This window comes from Tachypleus tridentatus, chromosome 1, assembly GCF_004210375.1.
Source record: "Tachypleus tridentatus isolate NWPU-2018 chromosome 1, ASM421037v1, whole genome shotgun sequence".
Taxonomy (NCBI): Eukaryota; Metazoa; Arthropoda; class Merostomata; order Xiphosura; family Limulidae; genus Tachypleus; species Tachypleus tridentatus.
Window position 1 is genome coordinate 78,330,773 of NC_134825.1, and position 25,275 is coordinate 78,356,047.

The 25,275-nt window shown below is 33.5% G+C and overlaps 1 protein-coding gene and 1 long non-coding RNA gene across 3 annotated transcripts; one reads left to right on the plus strand and one right to left on the minus strand.

The window, feature by feature from the left end:
* Positions 1-493: 493 nt before the first annotated feature.
* Positions 494-3,664, minus strand: LOC143253044 (facilitated trehalose transporter Tret1-2 homolog). The gene is made up of 2 exons (XM_076506144.1): positions 3,228-3,664; positions 494-2,763 (listed from the first exon to the last, which is right to left on the minus strand). The coding sequence occupies exons 1-2, from the start codon at positions 3,541-3,543 to the stop codon at positions 1,565-1,567; spliced, it is 1,515 nt and encodes a 504-aa protein (XP_076362259.1). The 5' UTR covers positions 3,544-3,664; the 3' UTR covers positions 494-1,564.
* A 191-nt stretch (positions 3,665-3,855) lies between these two features.
* On the plus strand, positions 3,856-25,218 carry LOC143253051 (uncharacterized). 2 transcript variants are annotated; one of them, XR_013029319.1, is made up of 5 exons: positions 3,856-5,122; positions 5,470-5,636; positions 21,585-22,438; positions 23,066-23,232; positions 24,392-25,218. It is a non-coding gene; the product is annotated as an uncharacterized LOC143253051 (long non-coding RNA). The 2 variants fall into 2 exon arrangements; XR_013029312.1 differs by lacking the exons at positions 3,856-5,122; positions 5,470-5,636 and adding an exon at positions 20,973-21,348.
* The last annotated feature ends 57 nt before the right edge of the window (positions 25,219-25,275 follow it).

Sequence of the window (25,275 nt, forward strand, 5' to 3'; positions counted from 1 at the left end):
CTATGTGAATTTGTACTTCATATTATAAACTACAAAGTAAAACCAAAAACTAAAAATAAAAAAACAACCAGTGTAAAATCACTTCTTTTTTTTTTCTTGAGCAAGACAAGTGCCAAATGTTTGATTTATTATAACGAAGAATTTTGTGATATTTATAGCGACGAACACTCCAGACTGTATACTCTTCTATAACAGAGCAATGGGTTAAACTGGAATTGAAGTATTTATATATATTTGTTATAAACCGTCTTAACATCATAAAATTTTGAAATAAAATGCGAGGTAAGATGTACGCATCAAAACCTGAGGTGTTAATAGCTTTACATGCAGTGCTATATTATGTGTTTCTGATCTCATTAATCCCTGAATGGACCATTCACTTAATTGAGAAGCACTACACAAAACAATGTAAATATAACTTTTATACGTATTATCATTATTGCTATTTTATATTAAGATGAAGTACCAATTGTAATTTAAATCTCCTTGATACAGGTAGAGCAAGAAAAACAACAAAGAAAACGATGATACAGTGAAAAACATTTAAGTAAAAGTCCATCATTAGCCCAGAAAATACAAATGTCTGACAAATCAAAACACTTTTATGTCTTTTGATGTAATAAATAAAGCTTTCACATGTCTCTCACGCTGATGAAAATACCTTTACATGTGTCTCGTGCTGATAGAAAAAGACAATATACACCAATTCTTAAACTTTTATGTCTCTTAATCATAAACTGTGATTAAATACGAAACAGCTATATAACTGGAAATAAATAATTTGAAAAGTTTATTTATGAGCTCTAGTATACATATTATATGTACTTAACTAATAATGGAATACTTAAATGATTAAAAAAGTTTATTTATAAAGTGTGATTTATCATGTAAAGAGTAATTGTTTGACAACAACAGCAGTGAGCTGAGTCAATGAGAAATTTATATGTCGGTTAACATGTTTGTCGAGTATTATTGTTAAAAGCAATATGCTCAAGACTAAACTATATTTGTGTAAAAACTTTCCTTTGAACATCTGAAATCTACAAACACACTGTTTTACCGGTGAATGTCTTAAATTAACATTTGACATTGGTTTCTCTTGACGTTTCATCTCGATAAAGTACAAAATATTACAATAATTAGAAACAAACATCGTAATATTTTTGTTTATTAGAGGACTATCTACGAGTTACTTACTCACAAGATACAGATATACAGGTTTACCATAATATTTATCTCCTCAATGATCCTACTTCATCTCTGTAAAATCGTTCATCGAATAAAACTTTACTCAAGATACAGCCAAATGGAAAAGGATTAGTCACCTAGATTGAGATCAATCTATTCCCCAATGATAATACATATACTAGTTGACTGTGAAATAGGAAATCAAATAGTGTTGTCCTCACTTTTCCTCACATGACAAGAAGTAAAATCTTCATAAAGTAAAACGTTCGTTTTAACCGAAGTAAACTTTATGCTTCTTGGTTTAACGCCATAAAAAAGTTACCTGAGGAATTATTTAATTGATCTTCAAGAGTTTCTTCATGAACAGAAAACGCTTTCATTCAATAAGTTCCATCTGTGATGTGGAAGTGGGTATTGTACTTTTAATGCCAAGAAAGTATCTATGTATTTGTTCTAATGATTTGCCTTTGGTTTCTGGAAGAAGAAAGAAAGTGAATAAACAACTGAGAACACACATTGAAGCAAATAACCAATAAGTTCCATGTTGATTTATGCCATGAAGCATTATGTCAAAAGTTTTTGTGACCATGAAAACACAAGTCCAGTTAAAACAAACGACTATACCATTAATAATACTTCGAGCTCGTTGCGGAACCATTTCTGCCATCATAAACCATGGAAGAGGGCCGAATCCAACTGAGAAAGTAGATATATACACTAACAAACAAACCAGTGGTATCGAACCAAACTGAGTTCCTAATGATTTAACTTTGTGGACAAGAACACCAGAGAACAAACCCAAACAGAAGAGACTGATTGCATTTCCTATACCAGAAATTAAAAGTAAGATTCTACGCCCTGTCCTATCAACAAGAAAACTTCCGAGAATGCAAGATAAAACCATTACTGTAGCAAACAAAATTGTGCACAAGTTCTCATCGAGAGAGCTTCCAGCTTCTTTAAGAATGTCTACAGTATAGAACATAACAGCATTAATACCAGAGAGCTGTTGGAAAAACATTAATCCCATAGCCAGAAGCGCAGGTTTCCAGTAATTCGCTTGTTTAAACTCTGATAATGCTATTCGTCCTGTTTGGTCACTTCCGAGGTTTTTCATAATCTCTTCGCATTGTTTTTCAGCATCAACTCCTCTTTTTCCTTGGAAAAAATAAATGGCATGAACTGCTTCTTCTTTTCTTCCTTTATTGATAAGCCATCTAGGAGATTCGGGTATAGGAATCATGGAGACCATTGCTGTGGCTTGCAGAAGGGCAGATGTCACAGCAAGCCATGTCCAAGAAAGGTAAACTCCAAGAGTCATCTCTGCCAGAATACCGATTGTAACGAATACTTGAAAGGAGGTTCCCAGCAGACCTCTGATATTTGGAGTCGAGATTTCGACGATATACATTGGAGCTGTTACAGATACCAGCCCAGTACATATACCTGTCAACAAACGTCCCACGTATAACATGGAAACTCCATTAGCGAACACGACCAGTAGCCAGCCAAGGATGAAGGGAATGTTCATTAAGATGAGCGTTTTTTTTCTTCCCAGAATTTCTGATAGGGGGCCTGTAAATTAGAAAGGAATATTACGTTGTTATGCTTTTTAGAAGTTAGTCCCACAAAAAAATGACTATTCCCATGCAAAGAAAATTATTTTAGCCATACATTTTGAAATAAACATTCAAGAACAATATGTTCCTATTCTTGAGATGCGGACTCATTTTTTTCAAGAGTTACTAATTCAATTCAATAGCTGTAAAAATGTAGCACTCTACAATATGGTACTCACAAAGTCGTGTCGTAACACATAACGATTGTAATAGTCACCAGTGAATTATTCGTGCCCACACCAATATGCCGCCTACTGAAAAAGGTGTTTAAAGGATTGAAATTAAATTCTAAAGTTCAAATATTCTAAACATTTATTAAAATAATTTGCAGCGTTGGTGTGTTCAAGTATTTAATTACATAAGAAATTACATTAAATGACATTATCGTAACATGGTTACCACAAGAGTAGCTTTACTTACCTCCTGTCAAACCACCAACAAGAGCACCAACAGCCATAAGGCTAGCGAACCAAGTTCCTTGGTCTTCTGTTATTACGACTGGGCTACTTGGAAGGATCATCTTGGGAAGAGCAGGTGCTGTATATCCCACTACCATTCCCATACCGACAGCTCCAAGTAAGGCAGTACCAGAACCCAAAAACATTTTCCAATGAAGAGCATAGTGTACATCTTGCTTTTCCATGCTCGTGTCAGTTTCCAAATTAGCAGATGTAACATCTGTGCTGATATCTGTGTTGTTAAGTTCTATGCTCTTGTTATTTTCCAAGTCAAACATAATTAGAATAAATTGAGTTAGCTGACGTGGTTCCTGAAGCTTCTTCTACGATACTTTGTGATTCTGAGGGGAAGCGTGCTCACAGCCAAAAGATACGGAAAGGCTACATCAGGTAAAGTTAGATAAAGGGTTATAGTTCATATTACGGTTTGTTAAATAAGATAATACAGAAAATGCGCGTGATCGAATATACTTGAAGTGCAAAGAAGTGTTTTGATAGATAGTGAACTATGGCCTATGTTACACGATAAATAGTCATCAAATGTCTTGAAGAAACAGCGACAGTAAAAAAATATTCGTTCATTTGTAACGTCGTGAAGATATCATTGTCATTCAATCATAATGTCCTCCCTAATTCTGAGGTTCGACGACTATAGTTCTCTATTGTTCTCCATTTCTCGCTGTCGCATCAACTTTCTCACTTCTAATATCCAATACATCGAGTCAAGTGAGTTTCTATCTCTCTTTCGCTTTTCTTATTTAGATTTTACCCAACAAAATATTTGCCATCCTTCCTTAAAATCTCGTTTCTATGGCGCAAAGTAGCGCAATTTCCCACATATGTTTCGCAGTATTTTTCTCGTTAATTTTTCTTTCTATACAGGTGACGCTCACTGTTCTTCAATAGCATCATTTCGAATAATTGCAATTGTTTTTCTGTTCCAGCACACTGTGTGCACCTTTTTACTCCATGGATTTTTTACTCCATCTGACACTAGTCAGATATATCTCAAAGCAATTCCTAGAGATCGAGTCATGCAATTTTTTGCAAGTATAATTCTTTGACTTTCTCTCTTTTCCACAATTTTCGTTACTACTATTATTAATCTCTAAATAAATGAACTCCTCTGCTTGTTCTAAGCTTCCTCATGTTGTGAACTTACTATTGTCACAGTTTTGTTGATATTTAGTTATTTTAACTTTTGTCAACAAACCTGCCAAATAACCGTTATATCTCTTCTTCGTAAAAGCAATATAAACACTATAAGCGTTTTTATATATTCTTTTTTCATTATCCTTGATTTCTTCTGATTCAATGATTATCTCTCTCAACAACAGCGGGCCTGGCATAACAGGTGGTTAGAACTTTCGACACGCAGAATGAGGGTCCCGTGTTCGAATCCTCGTCACACCAAATATACTCGTCCTTTCAACCATGGGGAGTTATAATGTTTAGGTCAATACCATTGTTCGTCGGTAAAAGTGTATCTCAAGAGCTTGCTGTGGATGGTGATGACCAACTAGCTACTTTCCCTCTAGTTTTACACTGCAAAATTAGCGACGGATAGTGCAAATAGCCCTGGTGTAGCTTTGCATACTAGTTTCTATTTAAAAACTCAAGTTGATCAACTAATCGTCATAAAATTAGAATAGTTTGGTAAGATAGGCATTTACGTGTAACTGCTTTAGAATATCAACATAATTTATATTGTAATTCCGTTAAAATACGCCCAACCATTCCATTGTTTATGATTGGCTAGTCAATAGTTAATAGCAAAATCAAGTACAGATTATCACTGAGAGAAAGAGACTGACTGAAAATAAGAAGACACCGACGTTGACTTTTACTCCATGAAAGGTGTGTTCTAATCAATATATGCTCACATAGAAAAATATCTATAAATTTAGTTTTTTACAGATAGGCTTTGGTTTCGTATTTTCATGACTTGCTTTAACTCCTCTGTAATAACAGACTCGGCTTTGACGACGTGACAAAACAATCAATTGACATTGACACGAAACAATAGATTTACAGTGAAATGTGTTGTCATCGTCAGGTGAATTATAAGTATTGAAAAACTTATGAAACGTGTCCTTTTCATTCACCTCCCTCAACAATAAACCAATTGCTTAGTTATTCATGAATTCAAACTGGTTCTTCTTGACTTCAGTAAAAGTTCTAATAACTTCTTTGATTTGTTTCAGTCCTTACGATTGTCTGAAGACTTATAACGGTAAAAGCTGTGTTTTGATACCTTTGGTGAATACTACACAGATAGACCATGGTATAGCTTTGTCCTCAACTACAACCAAACAAACCAGTCTTCTGCAGAATCATCATGAACTTCTCATTAGACCCGTGTGGTTCGAGGGTAAGCCTGAGGAATTACAATGTTAAAAATTAACTTTCAAAATCTTCTTTGGGCAAAATAAAAATAGCCCATTATATAGGTTTATTCTGAAAGTAAAAGGTTCATAGTAAAAGGATAGCAATTTTCTATGACACTCATGAAAATCACCGAAGATTATTATTTTATATGTTATGAAATGTTTTACAACAGTTGTATAAGACTCAAGCCACTGTTTGTCCCCTCGAGATATTGAAAAAATATCAGATCCAGGAAATAAAAATACAAATTTTAGAAAAGGCAATACCTTAGCACTGAATACTGTAAAAACAAAATAATCACTATACTCGGTTAGGTAATAAGGTAGTAATTTAAATATAATTTATTAAATCAACAAAAATGTTGTTGAATTAAACACATAGCTCTACATCGGACTATCTGTGTTCTGCCACTGCTATCGAAACCCGATTTCTAATGTTCCAAGTCCGAAGACATGCTGCTGTCCACTGGGGGAGGGCGGTACTCTAACTAAGACGGATAAATTTGTGGAAATCAGGAGTTCCACATCAACAACGTAGCAAAACATAAGATATATATTTTAAAGTTAAAAGTAAAAATGTTCGTAGTATTGTGTTATTGATGGCGAGTCAAAATGTTAAATGTTAATTTGCACTTTAGTTTATTGTAATGAGTTTATAATAATGATATCCTGTGTATCCTAATGTGATTCGTGTCTTTTGGAATCACCTGTTTACATAAACTGTATAAGATCTTCACAAGGAAAATGTAGAGAATTAACACGTTAAAGTGAAACAGTTCAGATGTAAGCATGAAATTATATCAAATGTAGGTAATAGTTTCTTGTTAGGGAGCAACATTTTTTGAAATAACCTAAGCCCGGCATGGCCAGGTGAGTTAAGGCGTTCAACTCCTAATTTGAAAGTCGAGGGTTCGAATGCCCCTCGCAGCAAACATGCTCGTCTTTTCAGCCGTGTGGGCGTTATAAAGTGACAGTCAATCCCAGTATTCCTTGGTAAAAGAGTAGTTTAAGAGTTGGCTGTGGGTGATGACTAGCTGCCTTTCCTCTGGTCTTACACTGCTAAATTACGGACGAATAGCGCAGATAGCCTTTCTGTTGCTTTGCGCGAAATTCCAAACAAAAAAACCAAAACAACCTAACAGTATGGTCAACCTTTAACGAGTCGCCTGTAAAAAAACAACACAGATCTTGAACATTAATTGTACTTTTCAGTACAATTATATAGACATAATAGGCATAGCTTAATTTGAATATTAGACAAATTATCTTGTGGAAATCTAGCAAAAAAAAAATCAACCCTCTCAATTCACAGCTTGAAATGAAAAATTAAAGACAATATGGAAAAAATAAATGATTGTAACATTTATGAATTAATAATTTTTGAACAGTGCTTGTAGTTAAAACTGCTGATTTTTTAACGTTTAATTTTAAAAACATTGTATTTCACAGTTTCTTCGAAATCGATGTTATATATAGTTAACATGTGTTGGAATCTCAAAACATGTACAAAAGCCAAAGAGATAAGGAGATATTTTAAACAAGTTTGTTTTGTTTGTCAAAACAATGAACGTAAATGAAAAAATATCTGATTAAATATGGCCTTGAGAAACTGTGGTTCGCACAACGATAAGATTGATAGCATTGTTTTTTAAAGTATTCGTAATTATTCTTTCGACAACCCAGGCAGTAATATACCACCAAAAGAGTGTACCATATTATCAGCGTCTTGATTACTAATATCTGACATTTGGTCAGTTATGTTAACTACTTTCAAGGATAAATTGAGAGACCTGGTTCATTCCGTAAGTGATATTTTCAATAATGTTCGTCAAGAATGGTTTAAGGATTTGTGTATCTCCATTACTATCATTGTATCTATGGATACGGATAAGATTTTCAGACATAATAGAATACTGATGACGTAGTATTTTAATGAAAAATATAAAGATTATGCGTGGAGTAAGCCGATACACGCAACCTGCTAATTTGGGCGTAAGTTTTGTTTTTGTATTCAACAGTTACTGATTCCTTACCGTAACGATTAAAGATCATTTACATCCTACAGGAAACAAGCAAAACTAGTGGATTTAAATAGAATTACTTAAAGGGAGCGAAAGTAAATAAGTTCTAATACATTAAGTTTTTTTCACAAATATAGAATAATCGTTGATGATTTTTACTGCCTGGTCCAAGTAGTGTGGTGAATTAAACATTTATCCCCGTGATAGTATAAATACATGTACACAGCGTGTTTATAGATGTTTCATAGGCTATTGCATGCTTCTTTCTAAAATTAATTAGGTAATATTAAATCCATGTGTTGTAATATCAGACAAATATTGGTTGCAATAGCAGTATTCCAGAGTATTCTTTTATGAAAACTGGTTTGTAATTTAACTTCTTCTATTTTATTTCAGCTTTAGCGAAGATGCTTATCGTTCTGACTTGTGATTTAGTTTAACAGAATGTTCCGCGTTTCAATACTTCTGTCATTTAAAGAAATAAAGAAGAGAATCAATGCAGTTTCTAACTTGGCCTGACTAGACATTGATCTTAACTAGTGCTTTGTCAGCACCAATATAATGCAGTTAGCCCATTAAATGTAAGCAGGGTAACAAGATTTAAATGCTATTATCGTTTAAGTTAAAATCAGTACATTCGCAACAACATTATGATTGTGAGAACCACATACACAGTAATCCAACTCATCTCGCTGATATATCAATGCATTACAATTAATTTAATTAACATGTATTAATGCTAGTGTTAGAGCCCCAAGAAAAAAAATGCCACCCAGTTAGTTGTAATCATCTGGACATTCATGCCGTAATTATTTCAGTTGCGCAGTATTTGCCTCTTAGTTCGAAACATATACTAATATAAATATAAAAATTGATATGGAGGAAACATGCTGATTTAAGTTAATAACAATTAAGGTAATAATCAGATGTATTTCACACCAGCAGTCAGTTTGCAGCTAGCAGCTAGAACTAGTTACACTAAACGTATCTCATACGTTTTCAAATAGTCAGACCGAATTCGATGTGCTGTTATGAGCAAATCGTTAAGCTTCATCTCGTTGCTTGACTATAAATCATTATAATTATTATCTTACGAGTGATTCATTTCTCTTTCTATCGTAGTACTAGTACCCCAATGAGAACTAATTTCATAGTTTATTTATTACTTAAAATAAAAATACAAGTAAAATGGAAAAATATTTCAGTGAAACTGACGGCAAGCACAGATAGCCCTCGCGTAGCTTTGTGCGAAATTCAAAAACAAACAAAAACAAACAAGCATTTTGCACTATTTTATTTCTCATATGGAGAAGGTATAAAAAGAGTAAAAGTAAAATCAAACTGAGGTATGTTTTTATACTTTATGAATAAAGTAAAGTAATAAAGGTACAAAAATTAAATTCAAGGTTCTTGTGACATGATAATATTATTGTTATGTTGTATTGTAGTGTTATAGCAAACTTTTAAACCACAAGTAGAATTCACAACTATGTGGATTTTATTGTTTAGTTGACTAAGTATACTGATATTTCGATACACTAATAAACAAGAAAGATAATTTTTTCAAGTTAGAAGAAATAAAACAACATAAAAGTTGTTATTTTAAGACGACCCTGTGTTCCCTGCGATAAATACAAGCTTTTGCACCAATTCTTTTTAACAAGTATCACGACAAGATAAGACGAACAAACATTGTTCACGTGTTGTAGCAAAATCTCTATCGAGTTTTTGTATCTTCAAAGGATTTTTTGTAAGTGAGTCCATGTGAAGCCAATGCAATAAAATCACTGTTATATCGCATGGCCAAGCGCGTAATGCGTGCGACTCGTAATCCGAGGGTCGCGGTTTCGCGCCCCCGTCTCGCTAAACATGCTCGCCCTCCCAGCCGTGGGGGCGTTATAATGTGACGGTAAATCCCACTTTTCGTTGGTAAAAGAGTAGCCGAAGAGTTGGCGGTGGGTGGTGATGACTAACTGCCTTCCCTCTAGTCTTACACTGCTAAATTAGGGACGGTAGCACAGATAGCCCTCGAGTAGCTTTGTGCGAAATTCCCAAACAAACAAACAAACTTTTATATCGAACAAATTCTATTCAAATCAGTAATTTCTGTCACTTTATCAGCATCTCGCAGATTTCAAACGTATTACTTTTATTTTACCTTTGACAAAACAAACCTCATTTGTAAAAATGGTTTGTGTCATGCGAATATGGACATCAGTTACAAATATGTGAAAGTTTTCCCAGGAGTGAAGGTTTTTGTGAGTACCAATAAATCATAACCTTGATATGCATCTAGACAGTCGTAAAGGAAAGATGTTTACCTTTTGATGTACATACCTCATGCAATCGTCCCATACACATAATGGAGATACAGTAAAACTGACAGTTATGATTGGTCTTTAGCCGATTGGTCAAGCTATAAATCCAAAGCTTTGCCAATAAATTTCGACTTCGTCTTATGCTTCATTTCTCGTTTTGATCTTCACCAGCGATTATGTCTAATGAGGTAATCCCTTGTCTTCAAGTGAGCTGACTAAAATGTGCGTATTCAGATTTATAACCTTCAAGTCTTGTGCACTTGTGGTTTCTCTGCTGCATATTTATTTTAATTTCTTCATTTCATTACTTAAACTTTTGAATTTTGTCTTGCTAGTTAGATTTATTATCTCCCTGTTATCTGCAGATGTTAGCTAACTAATGCTCTTACAGCACAGTTATTAAGCTTAAATTCAAACTTTCATCTACTTTTGCGTCGTTCCCATTCAAGATTTCCAGCAAATGATGAAAAATATGATAGTTTAAGACGAGCTCCATCGCATTATAGGTATGAATTTGAGATTTCCTAGCAACTATAATTCCTTAACCTTGTTTAGATAATTTTCTTCGGCAACTATCCACATTATGAGAACTTTAACGATTACCGTTTCTTGAAAGACTTAAGTTAAAGGTTGAATATCTCTAACATTAACAGATCGTTTGAATATAGCTATAAAAAAACCCATGATTCCCGAAAGGTTTGGTATTATGTTGGTATACGAAAACTTAAAATGCAATTCAATTGAAAATTTAGTTGGATAAGAATGTTATTTCAGAAATAAACAAATATGCTTTTGTTAAAAATATGGAAGACCTTGTGGCCATTATTAAACGAAAGGATTGGCTTTAAATGACCTGTAAATAAATTGTGACTTTCAAACCTTGGATAACATACATGTGTTATTAAGCTTGTGTTTAACACTTAGTTTCATTAAAATAAAAATTATTTTGCCCATTATTCCTTTTAATATATTTCAGTTTAACAGTTTCCTAAAATATAAATATGTTAGTGTAATAATACACTAAATTACTTAAAGCAGAATTACAAATGTGTCGGTAAAGTTCTGCACGCTGCACATAACACGTTTAAATATCTTCACTTACATTAGTATTTATTTAACACTTAATCTAACTCTAGCACTAATAATATATTTAGTTATCATTGCATAAAAGACAACAAAGAACCAATATACTAGTCCTTACAGTAATAAGCGATGTAAAATATTTCCTGTAATTGTATACCCATGTCAATAAAAAAAATGATTTTATCTTTTGTTAATATTTTCAAGATAAAAATATTTTACATTTAAAAAAAATTATATTACTGTTTGTTAAGTCCCTTTAATATATTTCAGATCTAAGCCTGTAGAAGACTGGTAAATAGAGTTATCACTGAGGATTAGTATTGGAATATATATATAAAATATATATATATAGTTATTGAGAACCCTGTATGTATAACACTGAATTCTAATCTGCACCGCGGTAGTACCACTGTATTATTTCAATGGTGAAATAATAAGCACTTTATTGTATTGATGTTTATTTTCTCAACTACATGGATTTGATATTTTGAGAATCAGAATGAAAACTTAGTGTTGGCTAAACTTAAGTGCTATTGGAACAGATTTATAGTTACGTACAAGATATTCAACAATGACATTTCAAACATGTATCAAACATCAAAATAGCAATAAACATTTCGCTGGTGTTATCTGTCTCCCAGTGAAAATTTTATTATAATTTAGCGTTTATGGAAATGGCATGGAAACACGAAACTTACTTTATTTCAAAGTTCAAGAAATTGTTTATACCTTATTACTAGACCTAAACTGGAATATGAGTTGGTCCTTTTCAGCAACCTTTCAAACGCAGAGGAGTTGATGGATCATAATTGATCCCCTAAAACAATGAGAATTATTCTCAATTTTACACATTATTCTTTAAGAGATCGAACTCAGAAGCCAAGCTAAAGGTTGTCTGCATCTCGTCATTCCAGAGTTTGGATTCTGTAGTCTCTCCATTAAATACAACTTCTGATCTTACTGGTGACACGACTGATTTCAGCTTTTCTTCAAGCATTTCTCTTTTACTTCGTTAAGAGGCTCGTAAGAACCATCCTGGAAAATGGGGTTTTAGTATATTAATTTACCCTTTCCTGTAACAATGTGTCCAAAGTGTGACTCTACAATGACTTCCAAAATGCTTGCTCCAACTTGTCTTCCAGTTTGTAGTCCGTGGGATTCGAGTCCTTTCTGATACTGAAATGAAGCTGCTAGTTTTCTGCGATGACAGATAATTGCAAGAGTTACAGATACACCGACAAAAACACCTAGGATGATGGGTAAAGTAACCAACAGAGGGTTAGGTTGATCCTGTCAATCTCATACTTTCTGGGGCCAGTAAACTGTGTGATCTTGTTGTGCTGGAAACAAAAAGAAACAGTAAATAAATTCAACATTTGTTAGAGTTGCTCGAGTTAATTGGAGTACCCTGTTTTGAAGTCAATAAATAGAACAAAATCATTAGGATAACGTTCCACATTATTGCTTCATATATTTTCAAGAATTAAACAACAAAAAATATTTCTGTAAGTCTATTAAACCTAAACCAAACTTTAAAAAGCAGAGGATTCCAGACTTAGTAGAAAATGCAAAATAAGTGTCATTTGTTGAGTAAAAATAAGAAAATTATGAGCAGTTTTTTAAGTTAAGTTCTCACTTCGTTATTTTCGAAAATAACCCTAACAAAGAAGAAATGGATTATGAACACATTTTAAGATGATTATAGCTAAGCTGTTTGTTTTACTTTCGCAACAAACTGCTATTGAGCCATGTTGTTTGTATAACCATTATGGCTGTTTGTTTTTGAATTTCGCACAAAGCTACACGAGGGCTATCTGCGCTAGCCGTCCCTAATTTAGCAGTGTAAAACTAAAGGAAAGGCAGCTAGTCATCACCACCCACCGCCAACTCTTGGGCTACTCTATCACCAACCAATAATGAGATTGACCATCACATTATAACGCCCACACGGCTAAAAGAGTGAGTATCATAGCTGCGATGGAGATTCGAGCCCAAAACCCTCACATTACGAATGGAACTCCTTAACCCACCTGGCCATGCTGGGCTCCATTATGGCTGAACGATTTTCTTGCTGTTTTTTAATTCCGTCTCTACATAAAGTGTGTTGACGAGGCTTTTTCTATTTGTTTCGTTTAAATGAGTAGATTTTTGTGTTTTGTAACTTAACGCTTACCATTTTAATACCAAAAATAAGCCATTTAACAAGCGACCATATTATATTAAATACTTAATACTTTATGAGAGAAGATAGATTGTTATAGTTTTATAAGTACAACAATGTGCGTGTATATAATAGCTATAGCGACTTGTAGCGATTCAATAAAACCAGCTGTGTTCAAACATGACGTACTCCCGGATATTCTGAAGTTTTATGACGCTAGAAACCGGATTTCAATACACATATCAGGTATACCACAGTGTAGTTTTGTGTTTAACTACCAACAGATCTATAACCACGATGGGTAGAGCCCATGAAACCCAGTATGTACAACAAGAAAAAACAAATCAATCGGCAATTAAGTTACCATTAATCAGTTAAGGGATCACAACTGAATTATAACTCTTGCGTTTAAAATCTTAATTAACTGCATTTCTAGTTCATTTATTTTATTCTATTGAGAAGTAGGTTATTGGTTACATCGTATAAAAAGCTCCACGAGAAATCAATCTTAAAACTCCTTAATGGAAAAAAAGGCAGAACAAGGCGATGAGACGAAAACATAAATATCTTGGTACATAACTGATATTCTAACATCATGCACACACTAGTCAATATATGAGACCAATGATGTTATAATTTGTGTGTGCGAGTCATGGATGTCCTTTTGTGGATCCTTCATCCCTTGGTAGGAATTAGCAGTTGATACTTCGTAGTAATTAGAAGAAGAGGTAAATGATAATTAATAATAATAGCAATTATGACTAGTGTTATTGTAACTAAGTGCCAGTAATGAGCAAATAATTCATCAGTTCATTGTTTCCAAAAATGTTGGAGTAAACACCCATATAACTAAACAAAATTATTTGGTTTTATTTTTAATATTCGCACAAGGCTATTTAAGGGCTATCTGGGCTTAGGCGTCTCTAATCTTGAACTGCTAGATCAGTATAAAGGCATGGAATTAACAGCATCCACTGCTAAATCTCGGTCTATTCTTGTCTGATCGAGTATTGGGAATTGATCATTACTTTTTTAACGTACCTACAGCTCCAAATTTGGTAACACAGTTTTTGTTTTTTCAGTAACGGGACGCGAACATTAGAGTCAGTAGATAATAGTTCGACATGCTAAAAGATGGGCCTTGCCCAGCCCGAACAAATTTATTATTGAGTGCATCATGTTATGATATTTTTATGTACCAAGAATTTTACTTGTATATGGCACCGAGTCAAACTTTTACTTGTTTGTTTTAATTTTCTTCCCGGCCTTGCTTTGATTTTTTTCCGTTAGGGATTTTTTATAGGAACATCATACCTTAGTTTTTATTTGATGATTGGAATGGCTTTTATTGTGCTTTTGTGTATAACTACTAAAAATGAATTGTGCTTATATCTATAATTAATATTTGTCAAATACTAACTTTGAATGAACGATTTGTTATTGTTTTTATAGCGTACGAAATGAACTAAATATATTCTGTGCTTCTAGACAACTTATAAAAATAAGAGTGAAATCACAATAAATGCCCTCTGTGTTGTTTTCTTTCTTGTACTATACAAGGAAAAATAGTTGCACATTTATAACTCATATGGACTACAAGGACTAGATAAGGATAAATCTACCTTAAACAAATCAGAGAACCATCTAAACATGAAATCCAGTTCATTAAAATTGAAGAGCCTAACTAAACAATAATACAGCTCCTACAAGATAGTGGAACTATTTAAATACTTGGGCCTGGCATGGCCTAGCGCGTTAAGGCGTAGTCTGAGGGTCGCGGGTTCGTGCCCGAGTCGTGCCAAACATGCTCGCCCTCCCAGCCGTGGGGGCGTTATAATGTTACGGTCAATCCCACTTTTCGTTGGTAAAAGAGTAGCCCAAGAGTTCGCGGTGGGTGGTGATGACTAGCTGCCTTCCTTCTAGTCTTACACTGCTAAATTAGAGACGGCTAGCGCAGATAGCCCTCTAGTAGCTTTGCGCGAAATTAAAAAACAAACAAACAGTTACTACATATTCGAATTCTGAAAAAGATAGATACTGTTGATGTTGTAAGGTTTGATACGTAATAAATAGAAGTAAACAGCTTTGTAATATCTTAGAAGTTGTATTTTAAAATTATTTGTTTGAATTTTGCGCAAAGCTACTGAAGGACAATCTGCGCTAGCCGTCCCTAAGTTAACAGTGTAAGACTAGAGTGAAGGCAGGTAGTAATCATCACCAACCGCCAACTCTTGGGCTAGTTTTTTTACCAACGGATACTGGGATTAACCGTCACATTAGAACGCCCACACGGTTGAAAGGTCAAGCATGTTTGGTGCGACGGGGATTTGAATCCGTGACCCTCGGATTATCTACGACTGCTATAAACCCTAAAATAACAATGTATCTTAGATTATATATTTTATCAAATACAAAAAGTTACTTGTCATGTTTTATAAAAACGTTTATTCACATATGCTTGGAATGTGGAGTGTTTGAATAATAATGCTCTTTTATTCATGTGTTTAGAAACGCAAAGTTACACGTTAGGCTATTTGAATTATTCTGAATACAGGTATCGAGCACCAAAATTTAGAGTTATAATCCCTCAAATTAACCGCTGAGCCACTGGAGGTCCTAATACTGTAAAATCACCATTGATCGGATCAGTCTGATGCCCATGATCACATATTGTTGCCCAACACTATAATTTATATTGTGATGTTTCATTATAAAAGAAATGCTTTAGCTCAAAAGATTCAGTTATATTTTGTGTGAATGATCTGTGTAATATTTCTTTCAGTTACATAATCTTGATGAATATTGTTTAACTGTATTTGTATAGAAAACTAGACCGTTCTTATCACGATTCAAAAATTCTACTGCGTTCGTAGTTTGTGAAGCACAAAATAGTAAAAAACAACAACACATTCTTACATTTTTTGTTTCAATCTCTTTATATTTGTAACGTATAAACACGAACATGCATGCACGAAAACACGTTTACCCATATATATATATATATATATATCATTTGTGTGTTTGAAGATTTCATTTTAACGTGTATCGTCCACTATTTACAAGTGATTTGTGTGTTTGGCCACTCATATTAATAATATATGGAGGAAAACTAAGTGAAGACTGTATTAGTAATAGATGTCTCGTTGCTGATATGAACAACATTAGGGATATATACCTGCTCGCTGAATACGAATCATGTGAATAATAAATAACATATGGATAATAATTGAGTGCGGGCTGAATCGCTAGGATGTTACTAATCTTTGGGATTGAACGAGACTGATGATATAAAAGTGGTCACAATATAAATTATTTATAACTGCTCACTTAATATAAGCTATCTTGTTGTCGCACAGTGTGTTACTGGTTACTGAGTATGAACGATATGTAATAAGCTTTGTCGGTGTAAAATTACATATAGCAGAGCACAGAAAAGTCATTGCCTCGAACACGTATTTATAGTATATATAATGTTAGAGTAATGAATAACTATTATTTTTTATTGTCAAATGTATTATTGTTACCTTCAGTAATACGATTAAGCCTATTGTGTGAGAAACACAAGTGGCACGTTCACGTATTGTTCTATTTGTAGTAATGCCGTGATGCCCATTGTTTGAGAAACACAAGTCATATGTTCAGAGCTTCCAAATCGTGCCCCGCTGGTACAGTGGTAATTCTTCGAATTTACCACGCTAAAATCGGGGACTCGATTCCACTCGGTAGACACAGTAGATGTGGCTTTGCTGTATGAAAGCACACATACGCTTCCAAATGTATCATATTTATCTGTAGTAATATGACCATCCACATTGAAGGAAAAGACAAGGTACACCCTCAATGCTTCCAAATGTATTATTCTCACTTGTAATAATACGACCCTTTCCAATGGTCGAGAAATACAAGTCATAAGTAAAGTCTTTGTTCTCGAACATTTGACTGCTTAACTTGAAAGTTCACTTTCAAGATAACGGTGCAAAGTATTTAGAATACTCGAGAGTGTTTCTTCTTGCATACACAATATAAGAGAATCCGGTTCATGTGGTTTCCCCAAGTTTGAAGCCTACACATATATTAGGTTTTATTTTCCTAATTAATCTGCTTTCACATGTTTGTGTCTTTTTTTATACTAAAGCCACCTCGGGTATCTGCTAAGTCCACCGAGGAAAAACGAACCCCTGATTTTAGTGTTGTAAATCCGTAGACTTTCCGCTGTACTAGCGGGGGACCTGTTATCGTATACTTATCAGTAGGTTTTTGTCAGAGAGAAGTCCTTTAAGGCCTAGATTTCGCCTCGTGGATGCGATATTGTGTAAATAATAATTGTTACAGAACACTGCATTGAAAATTCATAAAAATCCATGTAATTCGTTAACGATTCGAGTTTGCAAATCTGTTTGATTTATGCCAAGATCAACTAGCTTGTGACCAAATAATACAGTCGCTAACTGTATTTACAGAAATATTATCTTTGCGACACCTAATTTTGATTATTTGTACTTTGCAGTTTTACAATGTGCATATTCGAAATACTAATCCTTCACACATACAAAACTGTTATTAAGACTAATTTAAGTTAGAATAACCAATCTTTTTTACAACAATAACAACAATAAGAAACTCAAACAATCATGTGAACAAAATGCTGCAATTTTGCACAATCTTCTCGCTAAGTAATTCAAAACATATTTCCTTGTACGCCATTTTGATGAACTACTTACTTAAATTACATAACAAATTAAAACATGTTCTGTGAGCACGAGTTTATTGATCTCTTATGTAACAAATTTCAAACAAATTCAGGATCAAAACGTAGATTGGTGGCAATCGTAATAAAACTGATAAAAACAGCAAGTTTAGAGAGCCAGTGCATATGTGTATTTATGTGTGGTTCTACAAGCCATTAAATTAAATTATTCACTAAGATTTTATAAAAGTTTGTTTATTTCACTGTGTGTGTATTGTAAGCTTATACAAAGGTTATATTTTTACAGTAATTAGGGGGTATAGTTTGATGCTTATAAGAAGGCTGTGAAAGATGCCATGAATATTTTCCAATAATATATATATGTATATATAAATCAATAAAAAAAAACATTATGCAGTACGAGAAGTTTTGCACAAACAGTGACTCAAGATTATCATGGAAATATTTTCACACGATATACGTTTAACCATTTGTTTCCAAAGTTACTTTTATATACAATACAAATTAAGCACCACACTTCTGAAAAACTAAGGAAACACAGGGATAATGTTTTAGAGATCTGATATTCTCAGTTTTGAACGTTATAGTTACTGATAGACGCATTTACAAAATACTATTCTGATCAGACCTGCGTTTATACCCACGAGGTGAACGAAAGAAAAATGTTTTTTTTATGTGATGCAGAAGTACGACCTCTAACGTACAATTAAGAAACTATATATTTTTGTGAAACGAATTACTTATACCATACGAATATACGGTCTAAAATAAATACAGAATAGCATGCTATTGTTTTCTGTTGTTATTTAGCATTTCATTCTCAGCGGTACATCTCAAGGCTAATAATGCAAAAAATAGGGTTTCGATACACGTGGTTGGCACAACACAGATGGTCCGTTGTGTAGCTTTGCGCTTAACAGGAAACTAATAAACTGTTACCTAACGTTACGTGAGACATACTGAATAACAGAACCCAACATAACAGTTGAGTGAGCAATGAATAGTAAAACGTTTTGTCGTTTCTTTTACTACACAACCACCAGGCGTCGATTCGTGTGCAAGACACGGCACATTAAACATAACTCAAGTACTTCTTCAACCTAGAAATAAACAAACCTAGTGAGCGAGTAATTAGATATGTCATCAATGTGTACTTACACTGATCCATACTATTTTAAGTTTCCATTGTTTTCTGTATCCCACTTCAACAGGTTGAGCAAAGTATCAGAGGAAATGAATAGTATTATTTTTCAATAATGAAACACAGTGATTCGTATTCCTAAACTTTCAGCTTCACTGAACAATCATCTTTCGATTGCACATATTGCGAATAGTTGAAAATTAAGTTGTATTTTGAAACCGAGAGTGGTATATTTATATTCTGCAGAGATGTCATCTTAATATTTTGGCTTACTCATTTCTATTACCTTCAGTAGAATTGGTTCGGATATATATACGTATACCTAACTAGCGTTTCTGTTTAAAAGCTCTGATAATTTTGCATTTCTTCATATCTGTAAATCACAATATTTTATTTTCCTAAGAACACATTCAATAGATAATGTATTATGATAAACCTTTATCGAACATGCTCGCGAACTAGTCGCTAATTTTTATCTTCATGAATCATAAAAATCCTTTTGCTGGTATAGTCACGTGATCCTCTGTGTATATATGTAACCATTGTAAGATGTTTTAATTTCGCGCAAAGGTACACGAGGGCTCTCTGCACTAGCTGTCCCTAATTTAGCAGAGTAAGACCAGAGGGAAAGCAGCTAGTACTCACCACCCATCTTTAAGTCTACTCTTTTACCAAAGAATAGTGGGATTGGTCGTCACATTATAATGACTGTTCTTTTTTAAAATAAGGAAATGTTATTTATACTTCTAATTTACATTTCAAACGTTTAAAAAATAATGTTATCAAGGACTTTTTAAAGTTAAATACTTACACACAAAGTCATACAGCTGTATAACGTATGTTGGATTAAATAAAGAGAATTCATATACAAACCTAATATTTATAGTGTTTTGAGTACCTATGTCTTACTCATTACACAAAAGAAACAAGCAACGTATATGTTAATCCATCTACATGTATATGCTATTAATATTGTATATTAAGTGATCAAACCATAAATTGCATACACTAACAACAGAAAAATACTAAAAGCATTCGAGTGCAAGTTGAGAAAGTATACTTTTTTCACAGTATCAACAAAGCATTTCCCGTTAATATAAGCTTACAGTAATCACAATCAAACTACGAGAAAATAAATTTTGTTATAATATCTACGAATAAGTTTGGAGGAAAATAAGCAAAATTATAATATCCAAAACTAATTCGGAAGCTTATATTATTTGACAATATTTCCAGGCTATGTTCTTACAGTATCTAAATGGCATTTGGTGGGCTTCAATATTCATAAACAGCAATTGAAAAAAGCTGCGCTACAGTTTTAGAAAACACGTTTAGAAGCTAGAAAATATTTATTGAAAAATATGTCTTGCGAAATATAGAGATCCAAGCAAACCTCGTTTTTAAATGGAAAGAAAACACTTTAATTAAACGCTTATATTAATAAACGTTATGATATGTATGGAATGTAGGTTCAGTTTGAAAAGAAAAAAAACACTTTCCTTTGACAAAGTTAATAACAATAATTTAAGTTTTGGTATTACACACAGGAGTCCCGATGACTCAGTAGTAAGCTTGTGATATCCTCTGCATAGGGGGTGTGGTAGCGAGAGGGGATGTTGAATGACCACACTAGTATTCTAAAACGTTTAAAAGAGCCAAAATGTTATGACTTTGTTTCTTAAATGCTTGACCTTCATATAGCAATTAAATTCTTTGTGTAAAGGTACAAGTTTTTTTTAAAAAAGGCCTTGCTTCCCAACATTGTAGTTCTACAACACCCCTGAGATAGCACAGTGTAAGTAGCCCACTCTATAGATTTGTATTTAAATGTAAGACAAACAAATCTTTCACTATATATACTTTCCTGTCCAATTTCTTTGTGTTTACGTGTGACATGCTAATAAAACACAGTCTTAAAATTTGAGGATTATTTTACTTTGTTTTTACCTCATTATTTTTGGCCCATCCTAGCCTAAGGTTTAGCTTATCCAGACTGTGAATCCGAGAGTTTGTGGTTCGCGTTTTGTTGTTCTAATTACATGCTTCACTAAAACGAGTGATACTGGTATTTTATTTTTTGACTATCTTTTATAAACAATTAATAGTAGCCCAATAATTGACAGTGGGTGCTATAAACTAGTTGTCTTCTCTCTTTGGAAATAATTGAAAATCATATAACAAAATTCAGACTTTTAGATTTTTGTTCGAAATGTTTTACAGTTGCAACGTGAATACGATGTTAAGACACATCAAGTACATTTCAGGTACATCACAGAAATTTTTCATTGTTTGTATCTTTAAAAGGCTTCATAATAATTAGATTAACATTTTAAAAATACTAATCTATTTAGTTAAATTTTCCAAAATTGTTGTATTTTTAAGATAAAGATCAATATATAAATTTGAATATTTTTTATTTTGAAATAGTCAAATGCAGTTGAAAATATAAATTTGAAAAATGATTTTCTTTGAAATACATAAACGATAATTATTGCAACAGATGGCGACGTTTGCTGATGTTGATATGAAACGAACTTCTTTGTTTGGCTCAACAGATTGCACTACAAGATAAGTGTCAGCTTTTCATAATAGAACAAACAACTCGTGAAAATTTGTCCACAAAATATTAAGATGTGTTATAGATTATACGACTAACTGTTCTATGTGAATTTGTACTTCATATTATGAACTACAAAGTAAAACCGAAAACTAAAATTAAAAACACAACCATTGTAAAATCACTTTTTTTTTTCTTGAGCAAGACAAGTGCCAAATGTTTGATTTATTATAACAAAGAATTTTGTGATATTTATAGCGACGTACACTCCAGAGTGTATACTCTTCTATGACAGAGCAATGGGTTAAACTGGAATTGAAGTATTTATATATATTTGTTATAAATCGTCTTAACATTAGAAAATTTTGAAATAAAATGCCAGGTAAGATGTACGCCTCAAAACCTGAGGTATTAATAGCTTTACATGCAGTGCTATATTATGTATTTCTGATCTCATTAATGTTTGTTTGTTTTGGAATTTCGCATAAAGATACTCGAGGGCTATCTGTGCTAGCCGTCCCTAATTTAGCAGTGTAAGACCAGAGGGAAGGCAGCTAGTCATCACCACCCACCGCCAACTCTTGGGCTACTCTTTTACCAATGAACAGTGGGATTGACCGTCACATTATAACGCCCCCACGGCTGAAAGGGCGAGCATGTTAGACGCGACCGGGATGCGAACCCACGGCCCTCGGATTACGAGTTGCACGCCTTAACACGCTTGGCTATGCCGGGCCTGATCTCATTAATCCCTGAATGGACCATTCACTTAATTGAGAAGCACTACACAAAACAATGTAAATATAACTTTTATACGTATTATTATTACTGCTATTTTATATTAAGATGAAGTACCAATTGTAATTTTAATATCATTGACACAGTTAGAGCAAGAAAAGAAACAACAAACAAAGCGATGGTATAGTGAAAAACATTTAAGTAAGAGACCATTATTAGTCCAGAAAATGCAAATGTCTGACAAATCAAAACACTTTTATGTCTTTTGATGTAATAAATAAAGCTTTTACATGTCTCTCACGCTGATGAAAATACCTTTACATCTGTCTCGTGCTGATAGAAACAGACAATATACACCAATTTTAAACTTTTATGTCTCTTAATCATAAACTGTTACTAAATACGAAACAGCTATATAACTGGAAATAAATAATTTGAAAATTTTATTTAGGTGCTCTTGTATACATGTTATATGTACTTGAATAATAATGGAATACTTAAATGATTAAAAAGTTTATTTGTAAAGTGAAGTGAATTTCTACCTCTCTTTCGCTTTTCTTATTTAGATTTTACTCAAGAAAATAGTTGCCATTCTTCCTTAAAATCTCGTTTCTATGGCGCAAAGTAGCGCAATGTCTTACATATGTTTTGCAGTATTTTGCTCGTTAATTTTTCTTTCTATACAGGTGACGCTCATTGTTCTTCAATAGCATCATTTCGAATACTTCCAGTTGTTTTTCTGTTCCAGCACACTGTGTGTGTGTATTTTACTCCATGGATTTTTGCTCCATCTGACTCCAGTCAGATATATCTCGTAGCAATTCCTAGAGATCGAGTCATGACGTTTTTGCAAGTATAATTCTTTCACTTTCTCTTTTTCCACAATTTTCGTTACTACTATTATTAATCTCTAAATAAATGAACTCCTCTGCTTGTTCTAAGCTTCCTCATGTTGTGAACTTACTATTGTCTCAGTTTTGTTGATATTTAGTTATTTTAACTTTTGTCAACAAACCTGCCAAATAACCGTTATATCTCTTCTTTGTGAAAGCAACATATACACTATAAGCGTTTTTGTATATTCTTTTTCCATTATCCTTGATTTCTACTGTTTCAATAATTACCTCTCTCAACAACAGCGGGCCTGGCATAACAGGTGGTTAGAACTTTCGACACGCAGAATGAGGGTCGCGTGTTCGAATCCCCGTCACACCAAACATGCTCGTCCTTTCAACCATGGGGAGTTATAATATCACGGTCAATACCACTGTTCGTAGGTAAAAGTGTATCTAAAGAACTTGCTGTGGATGGTGATGACCAATTAGCTACTTTCTCTCTAGTCTTGCACTGCAAAATTAGCGACGGATAGTGCAAATAGCCCTGGTGTAGCTTTGACTACCAGTTTCTATTTAAAAACTCAAGTTGATCAACTAATCGTCATAAAATTAGAATAGTTTGGTAAGATAGGCATTTACGTGTATCTGCTTTAGAATATCAACATAACTTATATTGTAATTCCGTTAAAATACGCCCAACCTTTCCACCGTTAATGATTGGCTAGTCAATAGTTAATAGCAAAATCAGATTATCACTGAGAGAAAGGGACTGACTGACAATAAGAAGACACCGACGTTGCCTTTTACTCCATGAAAGGTGTGTTCTAATCAAAATATGCTCACATAGAAAAATATCTATAAAATTAGTTTTATACAGATAGGCTTTGAGTGTAAATTTGGTTTCGTATTTTCATGATTTGCTTTAACTCCTCTGTAATAACAGACTCGGTATTGACGACGTGAGAAAACAATCAATTGAAATTGACACGAAACAATAGATTTACAGTTAAATGTGTTGTCATCGCCAGGTGAATTATAAGTATTGAAAATCTTACGAAACGTGTCCTTGTCATTCACCTCCATCAACCATAAACCAATTGCTTAGTTATTCATGAATTCAAACTGGTTCTTCTTGATTTCAGTATAAGTTCTAATAACTTCCTTGATTTGTTTTAGTCCTTTTGATTGTCTGAAGACTTATAACGGTAAAAGCTGTGTTTTGATACCTTTTGGTGAATACGACACAGACAGACCATGGTATAGCTTTGTCCTCAACTACAACCAAACAAACCAGACTTCTGCAGAATCATCATGAAATTCTCATTAGCTCCCGTGTGGTTCGAGGGTAAGCCTGAAGAATTACAAGGCTAAAAACTAAATTTCAAAATATTCTTTGGGCAAAATAAAGATAGCCCATTGTGTATGTTTATTCTGAAAGTAAAACGTTCATAGTAAAAGGATAGCAATTTTCTATGACACTCATGAAAATCACCGAAGATTATTATTTTCTATGTTATGAAATGTCTTACAACAGTTGTGTAAGATTCAAGCCACTGTTTGTCCCCTCGAGATATTCATAAAATATTAGATCCAGAAAAGAAGAATAGAAATTTTAGAAAAGGCAAAACCTTAGCACTGAATACTGTAAAAACAAAATAATCACTATACTCGGTTAGGTAATAAGGTAGTAATTTAAATATAATTTATTAAATCAACAAAAATGTTGTTGAATTAAACACATAGCTCAACATAGGACTATCTGTGTTCTGCCACTGCTATCGAAACCCGATTTCTAATGTTGCAAGTTTGAAGACAGACTGCTGTGCCACTGAGGGAGGGCGGAACTCTAACTAAGACGGATAAATTTGTGGAAATCAGAAGGAGTCCCACATCAACAACGTAAGTGAAACTTAAGAGATATATCATAAAGTTAAAAGAGTCGATACCATAGCGTGCACTAAGAAAGACAAAATGTTCGTAGGATTGTGTTATTGATGGCGAGGCAAACTGATAAATATTAATTTACACTTTAGTTTATTGTAATGAGTTTATAATAATGA

Bases quoted from the DNA above. Each gene is read 5' to 3' on its own strand.
- LOC143253044 (XM_076506144.1), bottom strand. From the start codon at position 3,543: ATGTTTGACTTGGAAAATAACAAGAGCATAGAACTTAACAACACAGAT. The intron at 2,764-3,227 runs GTAAGTAAAGCT...TCTAATTTACAG, and splicing joins TGTTGGTGGTTTGACAGGAG to GCCCCCTATCAGAAATTCTG.